General features: G+C 47.6%; 1 protein-coding gene across 3 annotated transcripts in view; it reads right to left on the reverse strand.

The window, feature by feature from the left end:
* CARMIL3 (capping protein regulator and myosin 1 linker 3) overlaps positions 1-23166 on the reverse strand; it is an 85838-nt gene that overhangs the window by 5293 nt on the left and 57379 nt on the right. Inside the window, exons 24-37 of one of the 3 annotated variants that reach the window (XM_081886716.1) lie at positions 22449-22547; positions 22131-22259; positions 20869-20982; positions 18724-18899; positions 16963-17050; positions 15865-15993; positions 15716-15779; positions 14309-14523; positions 11321-11433; positions 8906-9233; positions 8654-8788; positions 7665-7731; positions 5753-5842; positions 3741-3874 (exon numbers count right to left, since the gene is read on the reverse strand). In XM_081886716.1, coding sequence (XP_081742842.1) covers positions 3741-3874; positions 5753-5842; positions 7665-7731; positions 8654-8788; positions 8906-9233; positions 11321-11433; positions 14309-14523; positions 15716-15779; positions 15865-15993; positions 16963-17050; positions 18724-18899; positions 20869-20982; positions 22131-22259; positions 22449-22547 — 1881 coding nt within the window. Of the gene's footprint in view, positions 1-3400; positions 3875-5752; positions 5843-7664; positions 7732-8653; positions 8789-8905; positions 9234-11320; positions 11434-14308; positions 14524-15715; positions 15780-15864; positions 15994-16962; positions 17051-18723; positions 18900-20868; positions 20983-22130; positions 22260-22448; positions 22548-23166 lie in introns of those variants that run through there. The other 2 variants (XM_081886715.1, XM_081886714.1) reach the window with 2 other exon arrangements.

The following is a 23166-nucleotide window of genomic DNA, read 5'->3' on the forward strand; positions in this document are numbered from 1 at the left end:
ACACAGGCATGTTGCGATTCACAGCTTCTGCGCATGCGCATGAAGTCATTTTGCGCTTCTGCACATGCGCGAGCGGTGAAACCCGGAAGTAACCCTTTCCAGTACTTCCGGGTCGCTGTGGGACGTAACCTGAAAGAACGTAACCTGAAGCAGACGTAACATGAGGTATGACTGTATTGCTTTTTTCCTTTAAAAATGTTTAGGGGTACTTTTATTTTGACTCAAGAAAACCACCATTTTATAGTTCAAATTGGGAAAAATAAATACAGTACAGTAGTACCTCGGGTTAAGTACTTAATTCGTTCCGGAGGTCCGTTCTTAACCTGAAACTGTTCTTAACCTGAAGCACCACTTTAGCTAATGGGGCCTCCTGCTGCCACGCCGCCGGAGCACAATTTCTGTTCTTATCCTGAAGCAAAGTTCTTAACCTGAAGCACTATTTCTGGGTTAGTGGAGTCTGTAACGTGACGCGTATGTAACCTGAAGCGTATGTAACCCGAGGTACCACTGTAAATGGACAAAAGCACAAAAGGTTCACAAAATGTTTAGGGGTATGTGTACCCCTGCATACCTCCAGAAAAAAGCACTTATTATTCTTATTCTTATTATTCTGCCCTCTACCTGTAAATCTCAGGGTGGTTCACAACATAAAAATTTATTATATATATATATATATATATATATATATATATATATATATATATGAATACGTAACAAAAACAAAGACAACTCAATAATCTTGCCTTCCACAACACATTTAAAAGAGCATCATCGGATGTCCATCAGCCAAAGGCCTGCTTAAATTTGTGAGATGTTCCTTTCAGCCTCCTAAGCGGGGCTGGTGAAATCTGTGCTCTTGCAGTTGTTGTTTTACCCCCAGCAGCCCACATGGTCAGGGGATGATGGGAGTTGTAGTCCAACATCTGGCAGGCCGGGACCAGCTTCAGTTGGGTGAGTTTTGCCGACGTATGTTTCGCTCATAACTTTTCTGAGTGTTTCTAGGGGACCAATTTGCTGAGTGTCAGCCTTGATTGATCTGATGGGAAATTAGATGGGCTGTTTAAAGGGCATTTGTCGTAATTCCTCCATGGGGAGAAGAGAAGGATTTGCTGCGTTTTCCCTGTTACTTTTCTCATAGCAAAAATAGAAGAAGCCCAATTTCTTGAGTTCGTTGTGCAACAGCTCCCAGTCAACCCTCATGATGCAACCTGAGTCAGCCAATATGTGACTGAATCCGTCCCGAAAATAGCAATGGTCTTTGTGGAAGGAAGGTATTGATTTTACTGCATGCAGTGCACTTAAAAGAAAATGTTATGAAAATGATGTATAGATGGTATGTAAGACCAGCTAAACTTGCTAAAATGTACAAGACAAGAAGCAATAAGTGTCGGAAATGTAAAGAAACGGAAGGTATCTTCTACCATATGTAGTGGACTTGCAAAGAGGTAAAGGCTTTCTGGGAAATGGTATATAACGAGTTAAAGAAAATATTTAAAAATACTTTTGTTAAAAAACCAGAAGCCTTTTTATCAGGTATAGCGGATGAAGAGATACCAAGGGAAGATAAAAGACTGTTTATGTATGCAACAATGGAGGCAATCATTATTTTAGCCCCAAAATGGAAACAACAAGAAGGACCAACGAAAGAAGAGTGGCAGATGAAGATAATGGACTTTGCAGAACTGGCGAAGCTGACAGGAAATATCCGAAACCAGCATGATCAAGTATTCCAAAAGGACTTGGGTAAGTTTATATGGTATCTAAAATATTATTGTAAGCAATTAACATCACTTTCAGGGTTATCCGAAGACTTGTAAGGAGAAGTTTTCTACCTTTCTATATTTATTTAAATTTTGAGTTACAGTGGTACCTCAGGTTACAGACGCTTCAGGTTACAGACTCCGCTAACCCAGAAATAGTACCTCAGGTTAAGAACTTTGCTTCAGGATAAGAACAGAAATCGTGCTCCGGCAGCAGTGGGAGTCCCCATTAGCTAAAGTGGTGCTTCAGGTTAAGAACAGTTTCAGGTTAAGAGGTAACCCGAGGTACCACTGTATCATGCAATGAGTGCAATCAGAATTGGGAAATGTACAAAAAGGCAATGACATAAAGGTTAATTTTGAAAGCCATGAGGCGGGAAGGGAAGGAAGTCAATAGGCTCTAGAGCGTCAGGGAGGTAAAGTGGATAAAAGAAAATAGCGATGGTGCGGAAACGCCATCCGCACCAGGTACCAGGATCCAGTTTCGCCTGTGACCCCCCTCACAGGGAGGTGTGCTTAAACGTAGAGCGCAATATGGCTTGAGATGAGAGCAAAGAAATTGCCTGCTAGTAATTCGAGATTGGTATGGAAGTGAGAGCTGGACCATAAAGAAGGCTGATCGCCGAAAAATGGATGCTTTTGAATTCTGGTGCTGGAGGAGACTCTTGAGAGTCCCATGGACTGCAAGAAGATCAGACCTCTCCATTCTGAAGGAAATCAGCCCTGAGCTCTCACTGGAAGGACAGATCCTGAAGCTGAGGCTCCAAGACTTTGGCCACCTCATAAGAAGAGAAGACTCCCTGGAAAAGACCCTGATGTTGGGAAAGATGGAGGGCACAAGGAGAAGGGGACGACTGAGGATGAGATGGTGGGACAGTGTTCTCGAAGCTACCAGCATGAGTCTGACCAAACTGCAGGAGGCAGTGGAAGACAGGAGTGCCTGGTGTGCTCTGGTCCAGGGAGTCACAAAGAGTCGGACATGACTAAACGACTAAACAACAACAAGGGGGAAGGGAGGGAAGCGAACAGTAGATGGCGCCAAACTAGCGGCAGAGCCAACTCATTCTCGCTTGGTTCCTGTCCTCCCGCTGCTGAGTTCTATGATGGCAAAAACCCAACTGAATTGGGGGGGGAGCAAGGAGAGAAAATTAGTACTACAGGCCCAGTTCGCCTGCAGTTTTCACTCTCCAGGGGGGACTGTTTTCAACTGTTTTCATCTGGCTGTCAGGCCTTCTTGCTGTTAACGTGGTGCCGTGTCTTTAATTTCCCTTACAGCATATTAGTTTCACCTGTGGCTAACTATATTATGTTCTTTACAACTTTATACTAGCATCAGTGACTACAGTATCATATGAGCACTGATTCAGAGCATATTTTAGTTGTACATATTGTATTATGCGCTTTATTTTATTCAGACACAGGTTTCATCACATGTATATTGCAATTTCAGGTTGATAATAATAATAATAATAATAATAATAATAATAATAATAATAATAATTTTATACCCCGCCCTCCCCAGTCAGGGCTCAGGGCGGCCAACGCCAGTAAAATTACAGTAAAAACATAAGGGGGGGGCCAATTTTAAATACAGGTTAAAATGCAGCCGCATTTTAAAAGTAGCCCATAGATCAAAACCATAAGGGGAGGGAAACATAAGGGTCAGACTGAGTACAAACCAAACTGAACTGCATGCTTCTCATATTAATTCTTACAAGTCTGGCTGACGAAGAATTGATCAAGATTGGCTGACGAAGCATTGAACGAAACAGACTGGTTATCCGGAAACTCTGTTCCGGCGATATTTGGTGACAGATTATTTATATATCAAACTTTTGAATTATTCTACCGTGAGACTGGTGAAGAAGATTGAGAGACCTTGGCTGTGTTTCTGATCATTTGTATTAGTCTATAAATAGCGTTTAGTGCCATTCTTATGGGCCATCGTGTTGTGTTACATTGCTCAGCAGAGCTGCTTGCCTTGGCTGGAGGTGTCGGTCGGTCCTTTTCGGAGGTCGGTGTTGCCACGGCAACGGCCCTTTCGTCCGTTTCTTCTGGGCGGGTGTCTCTGAGGGGTTCCTGTCCCCTGCTCTCCCTCGGCGAGCTTTCTTCAGCTGTTGGCAACCAGGAGTTGGAAAATGAGGTGCATGTGGCAAATCCTTTTTAAAAAAATATTTCCTTCTACCTAGTAGAAGCGTAAAGGGATATCGGGGGGGGGGGGAGAGAATCTGGTGGCAGGAGCTGCCCTGCCTTGTTGATTCCTGCATTGCAGAGGGTTGAGCTAGATGACCATCAGAGGTCCCTTCCAACTCTACAACTTATGATTCCATGAATTCTGATTCAGGGCTGCCAGTTCTGCTCCTGTAAAATGGAGGAACTGCTTTTCACCAAGGGGCAAGATGGCTGCTGACATTGGCTAACTAACATTGGCTGAAACTTAAGGAGTTGTGCTTCGGCTTGCTTTTTCCTCCTCCCTCCGCACGCGCCTTTCCTCTCGTGCTGTGTCTTTTTAAGAGACTGTGCGCCTGAGGGAAGGGGCTGCCTTAGAGCCGCTCTGAGAGTCTTTTTAACTAAAGAACGGGGAATTAAGGCTGTAAATATACAGGTGAAACTCGGAAAATTAGAATATCGTGGAAAAGTTCATTTATTTCAGTAATTCAACTTAAAAGGTGAAACTAATATATGAGATAGACTCATGACATGCAAAGCGAGATATGCCAAGCCTTTATTTGTTATAATTGTGATTATTATGGCGTACAGCTGATGAAAACCCCAAACTAACAATCTCAGAAAATTAGAATATTAAATGAAATCAGCAAAACAAGGACTGCAAATAGAGCAATATTGGACCTCTGAGAAGTAGAAGCATGCACATGTACTCAGTGCTTGGTTTGGGCCCCTTTTGCATCAATTACTGCCTCAGTGCGGCGTGGCATGGATGCTCTCAGCCTGTGGCACTGCTGAGGTGTTATGGAAGACCAGGAAGCTTCCATAGCAGCCTTCAGCTCTTCTGCATTGCTCGGTCTCATGTCTCTCATCTTTCTCTTGGCAATGCCCCACAGATTCTCTATGGGGATCAGGTCAGGCGAGTTTGCTGGCCAATCAAACACAGTAATCCCATGGGCATTGAACCAGGTTTTGGTACTTTTGGCGGTGTGGGCAGGTGCCAAAGTCCTGCTGGAAAATGAAATCAGCATCCCCATAAAGCTCGTCTGCGGAAGGAAGCATGAAGTGCCCCAAAATCTCCTGGTAGACGGCTGCGTTGACCCTGGACTTAACGGAGCACAGTGGACCAAAACCAGCTGATGACATGGCTCCCCAAATCTCTTTTCTGATGAGAGCAGCTTTTGCATCTCATTTGGAAACCGAGGACCCAGAGTCTGGAGGAAGAATGGGGAGGCACACAGTGCCAGATGCTTGAAGTCCAGTGTGAAGTTTCCACAGTCTGTGTTGATTTGGGGAGCCATGTCATTAGCTGGTGTTGGTCCACTGTGCTTCATTAAGTCCAGGGTCAACGCAGCCATCTACCAAGAGATTTTGGAGCACTTCATGCTTCCTTCCGCAGACGAGCTTTATGGGGATGCTGACTTCATTTTCCAGCAGGACTTTGGCACCTGCCCACACTGCCAAAAGTACCAAAACCTGGTTCAATGCCCATGGGACTACTGTGCTTGATTGGCCTGAAGGGCTTGACATATTTCGCTTTGCATGTCATGAGTCTATCTCATATATTAGTTTCACCTTTTAAGTTGAATTACTGAAATAAATGAACTTTTCCACGATATTCTAATTTTCCGAGTTTCACCTGTAGATACAAACACAGCACAGGGGACCCGGGCTAAGGTGGCTCTGGATGAGGGGGCTGCTTGTTTTAGGGGACAGGGTGAGGGTGGATCCCTAAAACAAGAACCAAGCATCACATTGAAGAGCATCATATCTGAGCCGTCGGCAGTGATCTTACCCAGGAAACTCACAAAACCTCACATGCCCACCTATGTCCCAGCTTGCTTCTGCCCGGCGAATGGTGGCGAAGCTTGGCTTGGTGCTCTGCAGTGGGGGGTGAGGTCTCCACCCCGCTTGCCCTGTGGGGTTCAGAAGACAGAAAAGTCCATCTTTCTATCTCAGCCAGAGCTGCAGTCCTGCGCACACACACTTAAAAGGTGGGGCCAAAATTGCAGTTGTAGGTATTCTAGCTCCAAACACTGTATTTTTCGCTCTATAAGACGCACTTTTCCCCTCCTAAAAAGTAAGGGGAAATGTTTGTGCATCTTATGGCTGCACAGCTATCCCAGAAGCCAGAGCAGCGAGAGGGATCACTGCGCTCCCTCTTGCTGCTCTAGCTTCTGGCTTAGCCGCGCTCTGTCCCTTCCCCCACCTCCCGGAAAAGCCCCCCAAGAGCTGCGCGGAGCGTGTGTGCGGCTCTTGGGGGCTTTTTCCCAAAGGAGGGAGAAGGGCAACCCAACAGTGACATGCTGCCCTTCTTCCTTCTCGGGGAAAAGCCTGCAAGCGCCGCACACACGCTCCACGCGGCTCGTGAAAGGGAGCACTGATCAGAATCTGGGATGTATACATGCTGTGCTCAGCGCTCCCTTTAAAGAATTCCCCCCCCCCCGCATTCCCCCTCTAAAAACTAGGTGCATCTTATGGTCAGGTGCGTCTTACGGAGCGAAAAATACGGTACATCCCTTCCCAGTTCTTCAAGTTGTTCATAGAATTCCACCACCACCAACCCGTGCAAAATAATAAATCAGATCATTCCTGTGGTTTTGATTGTTTTGGGGGGGAAGGCGGAAAGGGTACATACATTTATTTATTTTACAAGCAAGACTTTAAAATTCTTGGGGCACAATTCAGCCTAGTTTGCGCACCTTGAGTCCCCATGGGCTGCTCAGCTCCCTCACTGAGCTCGGTGGAACTCCGGAGGGCTTAATTTTGGCAGAATCGTGCCCCTGGGATTGAAGGCACCCCAAGAAAACTGAACCGGGGGGGGGCGGCGGGCGGTTTAATATTGAAACAAGGCAAATTTCAAGATGCATGAAACATCCTATTGCAGGAATTTATGTATAGGTTGGGGGGGGGTTGCCCCTCTAGCAGATATCATGCACATGCAGCCCACTACCAAAATCAGCACAATCGCTTTTGTGACTTTTGTGATTTGTCCCCGCAAAACGCTTCATCACAGTTTCTTCCTATCTATTCAAAGGGCCTCTGCTGCACAATACCAAATGTAAGAATTCACTGATAAATGTTATCTCTGTACTGGCTCACTGGGAAAACTTCAGAAATTCATAGAGACATGTGAGCTCAGCTACTCAGCAGCCCCTCTGCCTGAGTGATAATCCCTGGCATCCTGATACCTGAGTGCCAGACAGGTAGCCATTCCAGAAATAACAAACCCAGATGAAGACAAAAGGGTGTGATTAATTTGGCTGGGAAACAGGGAAATGTAAAGATCTTTTTTGTTACACTTGATGGGTGTTTGGTGGAGGGCAAGGGGAACCATGGGGCAGGGTCCAGGATGCTCAGATTACGGCCACCAGACCTCCCCTTTCATGATGTAACCGTGATGCATGAGTGATGTAGTTTGGGGGGGTGTAACATGGGGATTAGCAGCTAATAAAAGTTTGGGGGGCTCTTTTGTTTGGGGCTTCCATCTTGTTCCACCTGGTGGCAGGTGGGAGTCCTGTCGCGACAGTCTTCAATAAAGACCAAGCCTGCTGTTTTGCTCTGGTATTCCTGGCTGGTGTCCTTGTTTTTTTGTCCAAGGGAGCCCTCAGATTTCTCTGTTAACAGTCTGGACTGATGCAGAAGGAAACTGATGCTTTTGGGGGGGGGCAGTGGGAGGGGGGGCGAGGAAGGAGCAAAGATCGATGGAGAAGGGTTGTTGGGTTGTGGGATGCTGACCTGAGTCGTCCGAAGAGCGCCTTCTCTGCTGCTCCTTCATGCTGCCTCCTCGCCCCAGGTCCACACTCTAGAACCGGAAGAGGAAGCAGGCAGGTTAAGAATGTTGGAGGAGGCTGGTTGCTGGATCAGGACCAAGGGGAGGGGAGGGGTCATCTAAGCCCAGCATCCCTGTTCTCACAGCGGCCAAACAGGGGTCCCAATGGGAGGTTCGCAAGCAGAACTTCAGGGCAACAGCGAAACTCTCCTTTTTGCATACTACTTATTATTATTATTATTAAAGCCTTTTTGATACAGACAGATTTAAAAGGGGAAAATGATAAAAAAGAGAAGTGATGAGAAAGAAAGAAAGAAAGAAAGAAAGAAAGAAAGAAAGAAAGAAAGAAAGAAAGAAAGAAAACAGAAGAAAAGGAAAAGGGCTTCCAATTCTGTCTGTTGCATAAAATGAATTATTCAAAACATTTTCTCCACGACAACGACAACATCCAACTACTCCACTTTCTGTAGAATGTTTTATTAATCTTTTCATACGCTTTCACAATAATCTTCATATCAAATAATTACATTGTTCCGCAAGACGACTTCCCGTACCCATCTCCACAGTGTTTTTCCTCAAACCTTTCCTTCCTAAACCTTTATATCTTTATCCATTACAAAAACTTTCTCTATAATTATTTTATCATTTTTCTTCTGCTGCTTTCATCTCGAATCCTGCCCGCGACCTCATATGACTCTAATACTATTCCACTTTCCATAGACCGGTATTTTCCCAGTCATCAAACGCAACTATCACATGCTGATCTCCCATTTCCACACAAAAAATTCCCCAAAAGGGGTTTCAATTGATGATATTGATAGAAACAGCGACACTCTCCCTCTCCTGGGGACTGGGCATTCAGAGGCAAACAGCCTCAGGTTGCTAAAGTGGCCGGCAGCCACTGAAAACTCTAATTTGCCTAGCCGCGCCTCCTCCCCAGTAAGCCACCAATTACCTCCAGCTTGGCATCCAGGCTCCACCCCTTAGCGCGTCCCATTCCGGGCAGGGCCACGCCTTGGACCCGCGATGGCTGCAGGAGCTCCGCCCCTTTGGAGTCTGGCTCCGCCCTCCCCGTGTCAGGATTGGAGCTCTTTTTGCGGCGTGGGCAGGGAGAGAAGAGAGCAGAGCGAATGAAACGCAAGAACTCCTTGGACAGCCCCCTGTATTCTACCCTCCCGCCATTCCCGGGAGCGAAGCCTTCCTTTACCTGTCTAGCCCTGCTGGGCAGACCCTTCACCCCACTTCCGGGGCCGAGGCCCCCCATTCCCGGAAGGGGCACAGCCGCCCCCAGGCCATCCTGCCCCAGCCGCCTCTCCTCCTCTTGGCTGCCCGAGGGGCGCAGGGGGGGCTTCTGGTCATCCCCACCCGTGGGTGGCGGGGGAGGGCTGGGGGGCAGGTCCTCGGGGTCTCGCTCCCCCTTGATGCTGCGATGTTTGCGGAAGTGGAAGAGGCCCCTCCTCCTCTTCTTCTGGAGGGGCGGGAGGGGGTCGGAGGGTCCCGGCCTCACCCCACAGCCCTTGGGCGTCCGAGGGTACCTGCGAGAGGGAAAAGGCGGAGGAACTGAGGGAGGGGAATTTCAGCTGCAATTCCTGCATTGCAGGAGGGTTGGACTCGATGGCCCTCGAGGTCCCACCCAGTTCTGTGATTCTCAAGCGCTGCAGTGGCTGTGGAGGGGAGAGGCACGGGGCCCCTCTGGACTAGCACTTTGCAAAATTCTCCATTGTGGAGGTGCAATAAAAAGGATGTATGTGGGGGGGGGGTCTAGATTGCAAATTCTGATACGATACGATAATCTTTACTGTCATTGTCCCATACAGAACAACAAAATTGAAAAAATCTACATCAGACATTTGAAAACCAACAAGCCTGCTATCCGAGCTATCCCAACCTGGTTAGCCCCCTAAAAACTCTGATACCCCATAATTAAATACAATATACTCCCATAGAGACTACCTTAAAGGTAAAGGGACCCCTGACCATTAGGTCCAGTCGTGGCCGACTCTGGGGTTGCGGCACTCATCTTGCTTTATTGGCTGAGGGAGCCGGTGTACAGCTTCCAAGTCATATGGCCAGCATGACTAAGCTGCTTCTGGCGAACCGGAGCAGCGCACAGAAATGCCGTTTACCTTCCCGCTGGAGTGGTACCTATTTATCTACTTGCACTTTGACGTGCTTTCGAACTGCTAGGTGGGCAGGAGCAGGGACCGAGTAACGGGAGCTCACCCGGTTGCGGGGATTCGAACCGCCGACCTTCTGATCGGCAAGCTCTAGGCTCTGTGGTTTAACCCACAGCGCCACCCGCGTCCCATAGAGACTACCTTACACTGTGTTTAAAACCAAAATCGCATTTGGGTAGAAACTGTTTCCTAGGCGGCTAGTCCTAGTCTTTATAACCCTGTCCCTTCTTCCAGAAGGCAGAAGCTGAAAGAGATCATTTCCGGGGTGCGCACTATCCTGCGCTATCTCTGCAGCTTTCATATGACACCTGGAAGCATAGATTCCAGGGGGTGGGGAAGGGGGCGATGCCTAACTACTGTTGTCTATGCTCTGATAACCTCAAGGTTAGATTACTGCAATGCGTTATATGTAGGGCTCCCTCTGAAGACGGTTCGGAAACTTCAGCTGGTGCAGAATTCAGCGGCCAGGTTGCTCACCGGAGCAAGACGGTTTGAGGATATTACACTGATCCTGGTCTGACTAGACTGGCTACCGATGTGTTTCTGGGCCCAATTCAAAGTGCTGTTTTTGACCTATAAAGCCTTAAACGGCTCAGGACTGCAATACCTCAAGGACCGCCTTTCTTTTTATGTACCATCCCGGACCCTGAGATCATCTTCGGAGGCCCTCCTTCGTGTGCCTCCTCCTCGAGAGGTCTGGAGGGTGGCAACACGAGAACGGGGCCTTCTCTGCAGTGGCTCCCTATCCGTGGAATGCTCTGCCCAGGGAAGTTCACCTGGCACCTTCATTATACACCTTTAGGCACCAGGCAAAAACATTCCTTTTTAACCAGACCTTTGGTTGATTTTGATTGACATCCTACGCCCTTTTAAAATGATTTTTGAGGGTGGGGCTATAGGGTTGCTGTTTTTATTTTTATTCGGTATTTTGTAGTTTTATATCTTGATTTTATTCTGTGAACTGACCTGAGACCTCCAGATAATAATAATAATAATAATAATAATAATAATAATAATAATAATAATAAAAATTTTAATTATACCCCGCCCTCCCCGGCCAGAGCCAGGCTCAGGGCGGCTAACACCAGTAAAATTACAATAAAAACATAATTAGGGGGGAAAGAAGAAGAAGAAACCAATTTAAAATACAGGTTAAAATACAATTTCCAATGCAGCCTCATTTTAATAGTAGCCCATAAATCAAAACCATAAGGGGAGGGAAACATAAGCGTCAGACTGAGTCCAAACCAAAGGCCAGGCGGAACAGCTCTGTCTTGCAGGCCCTGCGGAAAGATGTCAAGTCCCGCAGGGCCCTAGTCTCTTGTGACAGAGCGTTCCACCAAGTCGGGGCCAGTACTGAAAAGGCCCTGGCCCTAGTCAAGATATAGGGCGGTATATAAATTAAGTTAAATAAATAAATAAAAACTAATAATAATGAGGCTCACCCAGTGTTGTCGGTAAGGACCCTCCTGTTAAAAAATTCATCGAGACCCTCGTCCAGTCGGGGCACCGACCCGTTCTCCTGTTCTCGGGACTCTATAGAGCCCAGGATTCGGTTCTGAAATGGGGAAGGACGATGAATGCCTTGTTATCTTGCACCGCCTAGTTCACAAGGAAGATCTCCTCCTTATTCATATGTCTAAAGGAAGAGAGGAAGCCCCACCTTCAGTAGACGAGACTTCCTGTCTAGGAAGGTTTGAAAAAGGTACATCTGATTTGTATTGTTCCATAGTTCGGTTTGGTTCAAAGGGTGAACGGACCGGAAGTTGGGAAATGGGAATGAATGAGGAAGAGGAAGGAAGTGCATGGATTTGTTAAAAAGAACACATAGAATGGGAGAATAAAGGTAACAAGAGAGGAACCCACAAATGGGCAAATGAATATAAAATGGCAATTTGTTGTTGTTGTTTAGTAGTTATGCGTGTCCTGCTCTTCATGACCCCCTGGACCAGAGCACACCAGGCACTCCAGTCTTCCACTGCCTCCCGCAGTTTGGTCAAACTCATGCTGGGAGCTTCAAGAACACTGTCCCACCATCTCGTCCTCTGCCATCCCCTTCTCCTTGTGCCCTCCATCTTTCCCAACATCAGGGTCTTTTCCAGGGAGTCTTCTTCTCTTCTCATGAGGTGGCCAAAGTCTTCAGCCTCAGCTTCAGGATCTGTCCTTCCAGTGAGCACTCAGGGCTGATTTCCTTCAGAATGGAGAGGTTGGATCTTCTTGCAGTCCATGGGACTCTCAAGAGTCTCCTCCAGCACCATAAGGCAGAGGAAATAAATGAGGTGGTGGTCTTGTGTGATAGTCTTGTAATAAGATTAAAGCTTACTGGGAAATGATATAGAATTGAAAAGGATGTTCAAAATAACCTTTGTAAAAACAAGCAAACAAACACACACACACACCCAGAAGCTTTTCTTTTGGGAATTATTGGGACAGAACTACCTAAATTGTATAGAAATATATTCATGTATGCTACTACAGCGGCAAGAATTCTACTCGCCCCAAAATGGAAAGAAGCAGAAGTCCCAGCAAAGGAAGAACGTATACAGAAACTTATGGAATATGCAGAAATGGTGAAACTTACTGGAAGAATAGGAAATCAAGATAACAAACTTTTTTCAATAAATGAATGGAAATGGTTTATGGAATATTCACAGATAAATTGCTAACAGATAAAAAACACTGGCAGGATTATTGTAATAACCTGCAGTTTCAGAAGAGTATATATGTAAATTAGATCATCAAATGAGCAAATTAAATTAATTTGGATATGTGGAAGGTATTAAAAAATAAATTTAAGGAGCCGCAGAAAGAGGGGGAAGGAAGTCAAACTATGAAAGGTTAAAATGAATGTAAAATTAACAAAATGTATAAACTCGAAAAAAGTATAACTAAAAACTTTTTTTAAAAAGGAAGAAATTGGGAGGTTAATTGAGTGGAAAGTGGGTGAATTCAACCGGTAGTGGACAGGAAATGAGGGAGGTGGCAAACAGAGATGAAGCTGATGGACTACATGGAACTGGCGGAAATGAGTGGCAGAATCCGAGACCAGGGAGAAGAGTCGGTGGAAGAAGACTGGAAGAAATTTAAAGATTATCTACAGAAACATTGTAAAATTAAGGAATGTTAGAAGGATGCTGGAATGGAATTATGTGGTTTTAGCAGTAATGTTATAAAGGAGTATGTAAAAATGGATTGTTAACAGGTGAGAATGTAAAGTTATAATATATTAAGATAAATTATTAAGATAAAAACAAAGATGGAAAGGATTTGCTGAATTAACTAACTGAGCTAGAATACAAAAGAGGGGGGTGTGAGGAGGTCAAGGAAACAAGTAAATGAAAGATAAGATATGGAAAAATTGATTTGTTTTTATTTATTTTTTTGTATTTTGTATTTTTTGTTTTATTTTTTCTTTCTATTTTTGAAATTTTGTTGAAACTTCAATAAATATTATTTTTAATAATAACAGAGAAATTGATATTATTTTTAATAACAACAGAGAAATTGAGCGACCTATGCGTCAGTCTGGTGTGTGTGGATGGGGCAGAGATGCCCCTCTGCTGGGACCCTTCTGCCGGCCAAATCCAGCAGAAAGCCCCCAAATGCGGGCTTCAGAGGGTGGGAAGGCGGGGCTGAGCCGGGATTTGAGCCACCACATGAATTGAATTTTATTATTTCGGTCACAGACCAGTTCCATCCCACACACAATATCAAGAAAGTCAGAAAACACGATAGGGATACATTTGAATTTGCAATTAGGTATAACAGGGTCAATACAGATATAGCTACAGTTAAAAAATATATAAATTAAAAGTTAGTCACTAACATATACCCTATTTTTTGCTCTATAAGACTCACCTTTTCCCTCCTAAAAAGTAAGGGGAAATGTGTGTGTGTGTTTTATGGATTGAATGCAGGCTGTGCAGCTATCCCAGAAGCCAGAACAGCAAGAGGGATTGCTGCTTTCGCTGCGCAGCGATCTCTCTTGTTGTTTTGGCTTCTGAGATTCAGAATATTTTTTTTCTTTCCTCCTCCAAAAACTAGGTGCGTCTTATGTTCTGGTGCGTCTTATAGAGCGAAAAATACGGTAACCTAAAATTATCATTTGAAACCTTGATCACTATGATAGCACAGCTTGTTCCCTAAGTTTTATGGCAATCGCACAGAATTTGGCTACCCTTAACGTGATCTCGGGATCCTTGTCCTCTACCCGGGATTTTAGACATTGAAGTTCGCCGCCACATGATAGCATTAGGCACGAGATCAGCCAAGTTGCAAAAGGCCTTAAGGAATTGTGCAGCCCCACCTCTCACACCAAGAGGCCAAATTTGCGCCCAGCAAGGACGGGAAAGCAATGGGGGGAGAAGCTTAGCAAGCGGAGGAACAGAAAGGCGGACAGGAGAGCCGCAGGGGCTCGTGTGCAGGATACTCACATTGGGCCGGAACCTGCCCTGCGGGGCGGCACGGGGCGGCCGGGGGCGGCTGCGCGTGCGGTGCTCCAGCCGGGCCCCTTCCGTCGGCAGGTCAGAGAGCGCTTCGAAGGACGTGCTGCGGGAATGCAAATATTGGCTGCTGCTGGCCAGCGAGATCCAGCCCAGCGGGGAGTCCATCCTGGGCACAACCAGGTCGCCATCCTGCTCAGAACCACCTGCAAGAGAAGGATGGGGGTCTGTCTGGTTGGAAAGACTATACCACTTAGAGGGAAGGGACGGGGGGAAGTGTGCTTTGCAATGGGGTGGGCATTTTCAGATGCAATGGAAGAAACGGTGAGGGGCTTCGGCTGCAGCAGCAGTTTTCAAAGTGGGGGGTAGTGGAATTACCTAGGGGGCAGGCTGGAGGTTGGAAGCTGCCCAGAGTGGCTGGAGAAACCCAGCCAGATGGGCGGGGTATAATAATAATGATGATGATGATGATAATAATAATAATAATAATAATAATAATAATAAAAAAAAATAATTTTATTTATATCCCGCCCTCCCCAGCCGAAGCCGGGCTCAGGGCAGCTAACAACAATAAAATAGTACAACATACCAAAATCATTCATTATAAAATTAACTCAAATCAAACTGATGGTATAAATAATAAATTTTATTATTATTATTATTATTATTAAATGACTATCGGGTGTCAAAGAGCTGGAATGACCGCATCAAGTTCATTAGCTTTGTTGAATTCATTAAAGATTTTCAATTGGATTTCAAGGAAAGAAGAACGTGCAATTAATTGTTTCTGTTCTGAATTTTATTGTGTTGTTATATTCCACAGTGGGAATATCTATTTGGCCAAGAGAGCGTTATTGATGAGCTGGAAGAATAAAAAGATATGATCCCCTTTAATCAATGGATTGGTGACAAGACAACACTCACAACACATGAGCCGACTGCTTATAGATGCAGACTTGGTTGGGGGGGGGGGAAATATATAGACATTTGGAGCGGGTTCAACCTTGGCTTCCGTGACGTTGCTTGGACTACAACGACCATCGTCCACGGACCGCTTAGCCAACGGACATGGATGATGGGAGTTGTAGTCCAGCAACTGGGGACCCAGGGGCACACTAGGGGTAGCCAATCCTCCAGATGTTGGGACCCAGATCTCCATCAGCCCCTGCCAGCACAGCAAACAGTCAGGATGAGAGCTGGAGCGCCCTATCTTCCAGAGGGCGCCGCGTTGGCTATCCCTGGCCCACACTGGCCAAGGTTTTCCAGCCCTAGCTGGCATCACTGGGAATTGAGACTGCATGCAAAAGAGACACTCAACCACTGAACTACAGCCTGTCCGCAGAGGCGAAAGGTATGGTTGGGAGGGTGGCGTTTGGGGCAGGCAGCTCTCACACTCACTAATGAAGGCAGAAGCGGGCCGGATCCTGCGGCAGTTCTTCCGCCTCTTGATGGCCATGGTGTCCTAGGGCGAGATGAGAGAGAGGTCAGGCGAACCCCTTCCAGGGATAGATGGGAGTCTGGGGCCTCCCCAGAGCTCACCCACTTACAATGCTGGAGCCGAGCTCGTCGTCCGTGGTCTCCTCGTGGTCATGGAGACGGGGTTTCCCAACCTGCTCCAGGAGGGCGGCGTTGTCTTGGCCCTCGGAAAGCCGGCGGAGGTGGCTGATGTGCTGGGCCTGAGGTTGGGGAGGAGATCGGGGAGGCATTACAGGCTGAGAGGGGAGAGGGAGGCCTCCCCGATGCAAGAGAGAGGAAGGCCTGCAGGTGAACGTCAGCATATACCTGAAGGAGCGTCTCCTCCCCCATCGTTCTGCCCGGACGCTGAGGTCCAGCGCCGAGGGCCTTCTGGTGGTTCCCTCACTGCAAGAAGCAAAGCTGCAGGGAACCAGGCAGAGGGCCTTCTCGGTGGTGGCGCCCGCCCTGTGGAACACCCTCCAATCAGATTTCAAAGAGATAAACAACTACCTGACATTTAGAAGACATCGCAAGGCAGCACTGTTCAGGGAAGTTTTTAACGTGTGACATTTTAATGTATTTTTAATCTTTGTTGGAAGCCGCCCAGGGTGGCTGGGAGACCCAGCCAGATGGGCGGGGTACAAATAATAAATTATTATTATATTATATATAGGTGGCATCTGAAGTTATTTTCAACTGTGCTTTTCACACACTGAATGGCTTTTGATAATGCCAAGGTTGCGGGTTCGATTCCTGCTGCGTATCCATGTTTGAAGGGGGTCGGACTAGGTGACCCTCCCTTCCAAGTCTATGATTCTACAGAGAAATCGCTTTGAGATACTTTTAGGGGAAGAGACTTGTAATTGGAATCAGCTGAACACATACATATAGGACACAATTACAGCGGGTTTTGCGGTACACTTGCCTGAATTCGTTCCCTCTCCTGCTAAAAATAGTGAAAGGGGCATTCTACCTGCTAATTCCAATGGGGGGGGCCTTCTATGCATTGGCTCAGCGCTGGTGGCCAAGCACTCTGCACATGCCCTGGGGGGAGTTGGTTAGGTAGCAATTTGTAGAGGTCAGGGCTGAGGCCTGGTCCAATGCCCCCTCAGCACAGTTTCTAGCATTGAGCCCTGGATTAAATGAACCACCGGGTGTGTAATTTGGGGCGGAATGGGACTTGCTCTCACCAGACTCTTGTGAGCGTAGTACAACTCCTGCAGCAGCTCTTCCACAATGGTGTTGGTCAGGTAGGTCACCACCGACAGCTTGACCTCGCTGGGCGTGGGATCAGAGATCGAGAGGGTCAGAGAGGTTCGCGTACCCCCCCCAACCCCTGTGCCAGGCCCAGTGCCAGATTTACGTATAAACTCAGTGGCGTAGCGTGGGGGGGTGCAGGGGGGCCGGGCGCAACATCTGGGGGTTAGGGTTAGGGGGCGCAAATCCACGGGTTAGGGGGCGCAAATTACTTGCCTTGCCCCGGGTGCTGACAACCCATGCTACGCCACTGTATAAGCTAAACAAGCTATAGCTTAGGGGCCCCCCAAAAAATTAAAGGGGAAAAAACTGGATGTACATTTCCAAAATATAGGATGAAAAACAAATAAAACAAAACCTACATACAGCTACAGTGTTTTGTGTTGCATAGGCTCCTATGATGTAAGTCATGGGCCCCGTCCATTAGTGGACTACTATGGTGACATTGATATTATATAAAAAAATGCATTGTATTAACTACAATCGCATTGTACAAGTTATAACACACTTCATTTCATATTAATAAAGCTATTTATAATTATTACTAGTTTGCATCATATATTTACACCTATTATTATTTCACATTGCAGCAAGTTTCTGGAGACTAGATTTTGTGACTTTGTAAATTGTGTTTCTAAAGGAATTATTGTTATTGCCAAATACCAATGTGTTTGCATTATTAAGTTTCTTATGAATAAAAAATCATTTTAAGTTAGAGCTTAATAAATATTTCACTATTAATATAGGTAAAGGTAAAGGGACCCCTGACCGTTAGGTCCAGTCGCGGATGACTCTGGGGTTGCGGCGCTCATCTCGCTTTATTGGCCGAGGGAATTGGCGTACAGCTTCCGGGTCATGTGGCCAGCATGTCTAAGCCACTTCTGGCGAACCAGAGCAGTGCACGGAAACGCCGTTTACCTTCCCGCTGGAGCGGTACCTACTTGCACTTTTGACGTGCTTTTGAACTGCTAGGTTGGCAGGAGCAGCGACCGAGCAATGGGAGCTCATCCCGTCACGGGGATTCGAACTGCCGACCTTCTGATAGGCAAGCCCTAGGCTCTGTGGTTTAGACCACAGCGCCACCCGCGCCCCACTATTAATATACTTCTCCCTAATTGTACAGTGGAACCTCTACTCACAGACGGAATCCGTTCCGGAGGTCCGTTCGTGAGTCGATCCGGGTCACTGGGAGAAGCACCGTTCTGCATGGGTGCGAATTGCAGCAAACCCGGTATTTACTTCCAGGTTTGCTGTGGCCGCGAGTCAGATTGTTCGCGAATGGGGTAGTGGTTAAGTCGAGGTTCTACTGTATTTCACTATTAATATACTTCTTCTTAATTGTATTTGAATTCAACAATTACTTTGATCAAATACATATTCTGTTATGTGCAAATGGCTGTAGGTACCTATTAGGTCCGTAAATGACCATACAGCATATATTCAATGCAAAAAACAGCGACAATTTGTTGTTGGCAAAGGACAGCTGGACATATGAAGGGCCCCATTACCTTCAGGAGCTTAGGGCCTCATCAAACCTAAATCCAGCCCTGGCCAGGCCCCACTTCGGATAGCATGACTGCCTCCCCCCCCCCCCAGCTTATGGGGCAGTAGCTCAGTGGCACAGAACCCGCTTTGTGAAAAGCGCCGTTCTCAGTCCCCGCATGGCATCCCCTCTGCGCCCTCCTGCTCCTCACTTGAGCTTGTTCTGAATGTCCTGGCCAGCCTGCTCCAGCAGAGCCCCCCGGATGAAGTTTCGGGGCACGGTGACGCGCTCCGAAACGGCCGCCAGCATCTTGTTGTGCTCTTCCGCCGCCTGGACGGCGTGTGGGCACAGCTCCTGGGTGAGGGAAACCATGGACTCCAGAATGACCTGCAGAGGGGAGAGAAGAAGCAGGTGTGGTGGCCTGGGACTCAGGTTCGGAACCAGAGGAGTCTCAGTCTGCACCAGATCCTTTGCCTCAGGTGGCATCTGAACCGAGTCTGGGCCTGATTCTGAACAGCCGCAGTCTGCACAGGTTCCCCTGCGACAAGCACCAGCTGGGCCGAGTCAGGGGCCTGAGCCTGCCCTGGCTCCAGATGCGGGGATTACCTTCTTGCCTTCAGATGGCCATCACTTACAGCTGCTTCACTACCAGTTGGGTCTGGAGAGGCTGAGGTGGCCTCTAGGTCTAGTAACCCACCGACATCTCCCGAGCTGCAGAGACTAAGGTCTGAGAGAAGGAGAGACCTAAGTACTCTCAGGAGGAGTGCTCACCTTCCAGCGAGACAGGGAGGTGAGTCACCGGGGGATCAGGACCAGCTGTTACCCCGACTAAGATAAAAGGTTGTGGGAGCAATATTGCTGTTTGCCAGAACCTGCCTGAGATCTTGACCTGTTTTTCTGCCTCATGTCCTGCCGTGGCCCTGTTGGACTGACTTCTCGCGGAACCCTTGGATTCGGGACCGGACCGAGACCGCATTACTCGTGTTACCCCCTGGCCCAGCACAATGGGCAGCCAACTAGGCAAGAGAAGAGCATCGTGGGATGCCCTGATGCCAACCATGCGGCAGGCGTCTTTCTCAAGAATCAAACCTGCCCTTTCGCACAAGGTGACGGGTGTTCCTGCAGAGGGCTGACCAGTTCCCAAAGGCCCAAGGGGCCTTCTTCTCCATTTATTTGGTCACCATGGCAACCACAGGCTTCTTCGAGCCTCTTGGTGTGTTGAACCAATGGTGAACCGTTCCAAAAACTCTACAAACACCATCTTGGTCAGGCATAGGCAAACTCGGCCCTCCAGATGTTTGGGGACTACAATTCCCATCATCCCGGTCCTGTTAGCTAGGGGTGATGGGAGTTGTAGTCTCAAAACATCGGGAGGACCGAGTTTGCCTATGCCTGATCTTCATAGTCAAAGATAACTCCACAATTAATTGGTAGCAGTTGCAGCGAGGAGCTCATAAATGTTTATATTCCCTTGCTTTAATATGCTCTGGTTATCTCCTGGCTTGGACTACTGCAATGTGCTCTACGTGGGGCTACCTTTGAAGGTGACCCGGAAACTACAATTAATCCAGAATGTGGCAGCCAGGCTGGTGACTGGAAGTGGCCACCAAGACCATATAACACCTGAAAGACCTACAACGGCTCCCAGGAGGTTTCTGGGCACAATTCAAAGTGTTGGTGCTGACCTTTAAAGCCCTAAACAGCCTCGGCCCAGTATACCTTAAGGAGCATCGCCATCCCTATCGTTCAGCCCAGACACTGAGGTCCAGCTCCGAGGGCCTTCTGGCAGTTCCCTCACTGCGAGAAGTGAGGTTACAGGGAACCAGGCAGAGGGCCTTCTTAGTAGTGGCGCCTGCCCTGTGGAACGCCCTCCCCTCAGATGTCAAGGAAACAAACAAAGGCATCTGAAGGCAGCCCTGTATAGAGAAGTTTTTATTGTTTGATGTTTTATCGTGTTTTTAATATTCTATTCGCAGCCTGGATCAGAGGGTTGGATTAGGACTGGCTTCCTCAAACTCCCAATGTTTTGAGACTACAATTCCCATCATCCATGACCACTGGTCCTGCTAGCTAGGGATCATGGGAGTTGTAGGCCAAAAACATCTGGAGGGGCGAGTTTGAGGAAGCCTGGATTAGGACCTGGGTTCAGATCACGGGGCGCTCGCTGGGTGACCTTGGGCCATGCACAACCGCTCAGCCCAATCTACCTCACAGGGCTGTTGTGGAGATAAAACAAGGAGCGGGGAGAACAACGTATGCCGCCCTTGAGCTCTTTTAGAAGAAAAGTGGGGTTTTTAAATGCAGTAAATGAACAACAGAAAAGCAAAATGAAAACAGGACCGTGCCCTCGCAATACCTGCAGTTCCTTGTCGACTGCTTTTGAGACCTCGTTGGCCACTGATTCTAGCCTGTGCCGGACTGGACCGTCGCTGGCCAAAATGTGCCCAAGCTCATACAGACTGGGGAAGAGCTAAGAGAGAAAAAGAGAAAGGATGTTTCGCGGGTGCTTTTCTCTCTGTGTGAGTTTTTTATTCAATAAACTGCAATAAAAATATAATCATTAAAAAGCACACAAGGAACACACCTACAGAGACCCTTTTGCCATTTGGGTTTGGATCCAGATTTTCACAGAGAACGTTTGGGAGAGAAATTCAGTACACTACAAATCTCTATTACGGTCATAGGTAAAGGTAAAGGAGACCCCTGACCATTAGGTCCAGTCGTGACTGACTCTGGGGTTGCGGTGCTCATCTCGCTTTACTGGCCGAGGGATCCAGCATACAGCTTCCGGGTCATATGGCCAGCATGACTAAGCGAACCACAGCAGCGCACGGAAACGCTGTTTACCTTCCCACTGGAGCAGTACCTATTTATCTACTTGCTCTGGTGTGCTTTCGAACTGCTAGGTTGGCAGGAGCAGGGACTGAGCAATGGGAGTTCAACCTGTCGCGGGGATTCAAACTGCCGACCTTCTGATCCTGGGCTCTGTGGTTTAACCCACAGCGCCACCCGCATCCCTTTAAATAAATAATAGCTGACAAGGCGAAGAAAGGGTGGTGAATACAGCACAAGATATTATGGGCTGTCCCATGAATCCGCTGGATGAAATAGCGGAAGAAGGTTGCCTCAGGAGAGTGAGGAAAATTCTCAGGGATGATTCACACCCTGGCCGGCACTTTCTTGATCTCCTGCCCTCGGGCAGAAGATATAGAAGCAGTTGCACCAAAAGGGTAAAGAACAGCTTCTATCCATGGGCTGTTAGGCTGCTGAATGAAAAGATAACAACAGGGCAACTGACTTTCGGGTTTGGTGGGTGTGCATCAGTAAACGAGGGGAATTAAGACTAAGAGAGCTGAGTGCGGGGTGCTCGTGTAATCTCTCTGTATACAAGTTGTACAAGTGACAATAAAGTATTTCAATTCAGTTCAATTTCAATATGAAGTTATATCAGCCACAAAGCTCCCCGGGGTGACTTTCGTCCTCTCACTGCCTCTCAGTCTAACCTACCTCACAGGGTTGTCGTGAGCATTAAATGAGGAGGGGGAAATGAACCACAACACCTTCAGATCCTCGGAGGAAACGTGGGGCCAGGAATGTAAATAAACAGAAGACGCTCACCGCCCGCGAGTTCTTGGCTTCCTTCATGAGTTCCCGGGCGTAGAGCACTTCCTCCTGGATCGTGTCGGCGGAGCAGGTCCGCAACAACCGCACCTCTTCCTGGACCCTGACACAGAGGCGGCTCATCATCTAGGGAAGGGGCAAGACAGGGGGCCATTAGCTCCTGCCCCTCGCCAAGGCGCCAAGTCCCGAACCCGCTGGCCGGTCAATCACAGCAGCCCCTCCGGGCATGGGGCGGACAGGCCCCGCTCGTTCCCCACGGGAATTCGCGGGAAGGGGTGGCAAGTGTGTGCCAAACAGGGAGATGGGAACGTTTACTTGCTCGGCGCTATTGGTGACGATTCCCTGGTGGAGGCGGAAGGCTTGGTCCTGGGGGAACTTCTGCGAGTGGTTGTTCCTGAGGAGACACCACTGGATCTGAAGGGGAGAGAGGAAGGGGGAAAGAGACAGGGGAGGGATCATGCCAAAGCTGAGATTTGGCGACACTCCTACACGCCAGCAGAAAAAATAGGCATTTCTCCAGAGGTCCAAATCTATTCAAGTTTCTCTGCTACAACTGCCGCAGATGATGATTTCTAAAGAAATCCTCACAAAAACTCAATTTTCCTTTCGCCCTGAATTTCTGTATGCCGCTCCACCCAATATAGTGCATAGCTGTCAACTTTTCCCTTTTCTTGCGAGGAATCCTATTCGGAAAAAGGGAATTTTCCTTTAAAAAAGGGAAACATTGACAGCTATGATACAGTGGTACCTCAGTTCTCGAATGTCTCTGTTGACGGACGTTTCAGAACTCGAACGCCATAAACCCAGAAGTAAATGCTCCCGTTTTCGACACCTCAGAAGTCGAATGGCTTCCGCTGAGGTACTGCTGTATTGTTCTCAATTTTCTCTGTAAATTTGCAGAACGCCCTTTGTGCCTCGGTTTTCGAATGTTTCGGATGTCAAACGGTCTTCCGGAACGGAACCACTTTATACGCGTTTTCGTAAGCAATTCTCCCTCATAAAACGCCGCTTGCGTGTTATTTCTGCCGATAAA

The sequence above is a fragment of the Podarcis melisellensis genome (genome assembly GCF_964234715.1).
Source record: "Podarcis melisellensis genome assembly, chromosome: 13".
Lineage (NCBI taxonomy): Eukaryota > Metazoa > Chordata > Lepidosauria > Squamata > Lacertidae > Podarcis > Podarcis melisellensis.